The 1,445-nt window shown below is 40.3% G+C and overlaps 1 protein-coding gene across 1 annotated transcript in view; it reads right to left on the reverse strand.

Moving 5' to 3' along the window:
- Positions 1 to 615: 615 nt before the first annotated feature.
- GPR88 (G protein-coupled receptor 88) overlaps positions 616 to 1,445 on the reverse strand; it is a 2,592-nt gene continuing 1,762 nt past the window's right edge. The window contains exon 2 of the mRNA XM_013003787.2: positions 616 to 650. Within this exon, the coding sequence (XP_012859241.1) occupies positions 616 to 650 (35 nt within the window). The remainder of the gene's footprint in view (positions 651 to 1,445) is intronic.

A 1,445-nucleotide genomic window follows, 5' to 3' on the forward strand; every position in this document is an offset into this window, starting at 1 on the left:
CAGTATCGCCACTCTCACCACTGGTCCTGAAGGGATCATCGGCCCTGGATTCCCTGTGTTTCCAGTTCCTATCTGTACCAGTGTACATCCTCTGGTCTAGCCAGACTTGTAAGGTAGAATTAGGATCATGATAGTGAGGGTGGGCAGGCGGAGGAAGCATTTAGGAACTAGAGGATCCCAAGAAGTTATGCAGAAAGACAAGCACAGAAGAAAAACACTCAGAGAAAGAGTCGTCTGAACTTTAATTAAATATTGGAATCAAAGGGAATGGGAACAGATGAAACCTTAGTAATAAAGAAGTGATGCATGCACAGAATGAATAGATTGATGAAATGATGACTGATCTATAATTGATGGAGAACCTATTTGGGGGGTTTCCAATAAATGCATCAAAGTTTCCTGCAACTCCTACAAATATCCAAATGCACAATTGTTTCTAAAATTCTGGCTCCTTAAAATGCACAGGTGGAATGCAACCAAAGCAAGCCGTTTTGTTCCCGGTTTACAACAATTATTGAGGCTGTTTGGTCCCAGATTCATAGTTAGCAGTCAGAATAAGATCCTTTCAAATGACTTCCTTCCCATTTTAACTTTATAAAGCAACTTCACATAATTTTACACTTCAAATACTTCTAAATCAATTCCAAAAACTGAAGGTGAAAATGATGAACCTCAAATACTATGCGTTAGAACAGATTCCTGTTTGAACTGTTCATTATATATAACTGAGTTTATTACACCTCCTTCCATACACATGGATAGTACTATATAAGACCTCTGTAAAAACCGACAGTGTGGTTTGTCTACACTCTAAAAGAGCACAGAAGGCTCTGCAGAGCAAAACCGTATCATCGATCCATCTCAACTAAAGACCCAACGTGGGGCGCTGTCATCAACGAGGTCAAGATAAGAAGAATCTAGGTAGCCATGTCTGTGTCTCTTTTCAAATAATTGAAGGCCACTTGTCTCTGGTGTCCTGAAGAAGGCCAGTGTTCAGTGGCCCTTGGCTAATGGGTATTGCTTTAGCATACCACATGCCCATTAAGTGCTAGCATTTAGGAGCATGCAATAGCAGCTAATTTTAGCTATGCAGTCATGGTATTAATAGTGTTTAATTATGTCAGGTGCATTGAGATATTTTAAATGTTAAAGACAAAGCAGAAAGATTTGTGCTCCTTAGCAACCATTATAGTACAGAATGTTCAAAGCTGCAATCACACTCATGAGGCAAGGGAATTGGTTACGAAATGAGGGCAGCAACCTGTGTGCATGCTGGAGAAAACGTGACACCTGGCCCTACTGGTTTCCAAAGTTTGGTTGCTGGCTTAGACCCTTTCTTTATTTTCAAACTCGGACTGTTTCACTTCAACATTCTGTGCCAGTTTTCCGCCTTTGGGACCGTAAAACGCTATTAAAATAATAAATGTGTGTGTGATTTTTTCCCC

This window comes from Echinops telfairi, unplaced genomic scaffold (assembly GCF_000313985.2).
Source record: "Echinops telfairi isolate 266 unplaced genomic scaffold, ASM31398v2 ScPeMD7_443;HRSCAF=831, whole genome shotgun sequence".
NCBI lineage: Eukaryota > Metazoa > Chordata > Mammalia > Afrosoricida > Tenrecidae > Echinops > Echinops telfairi.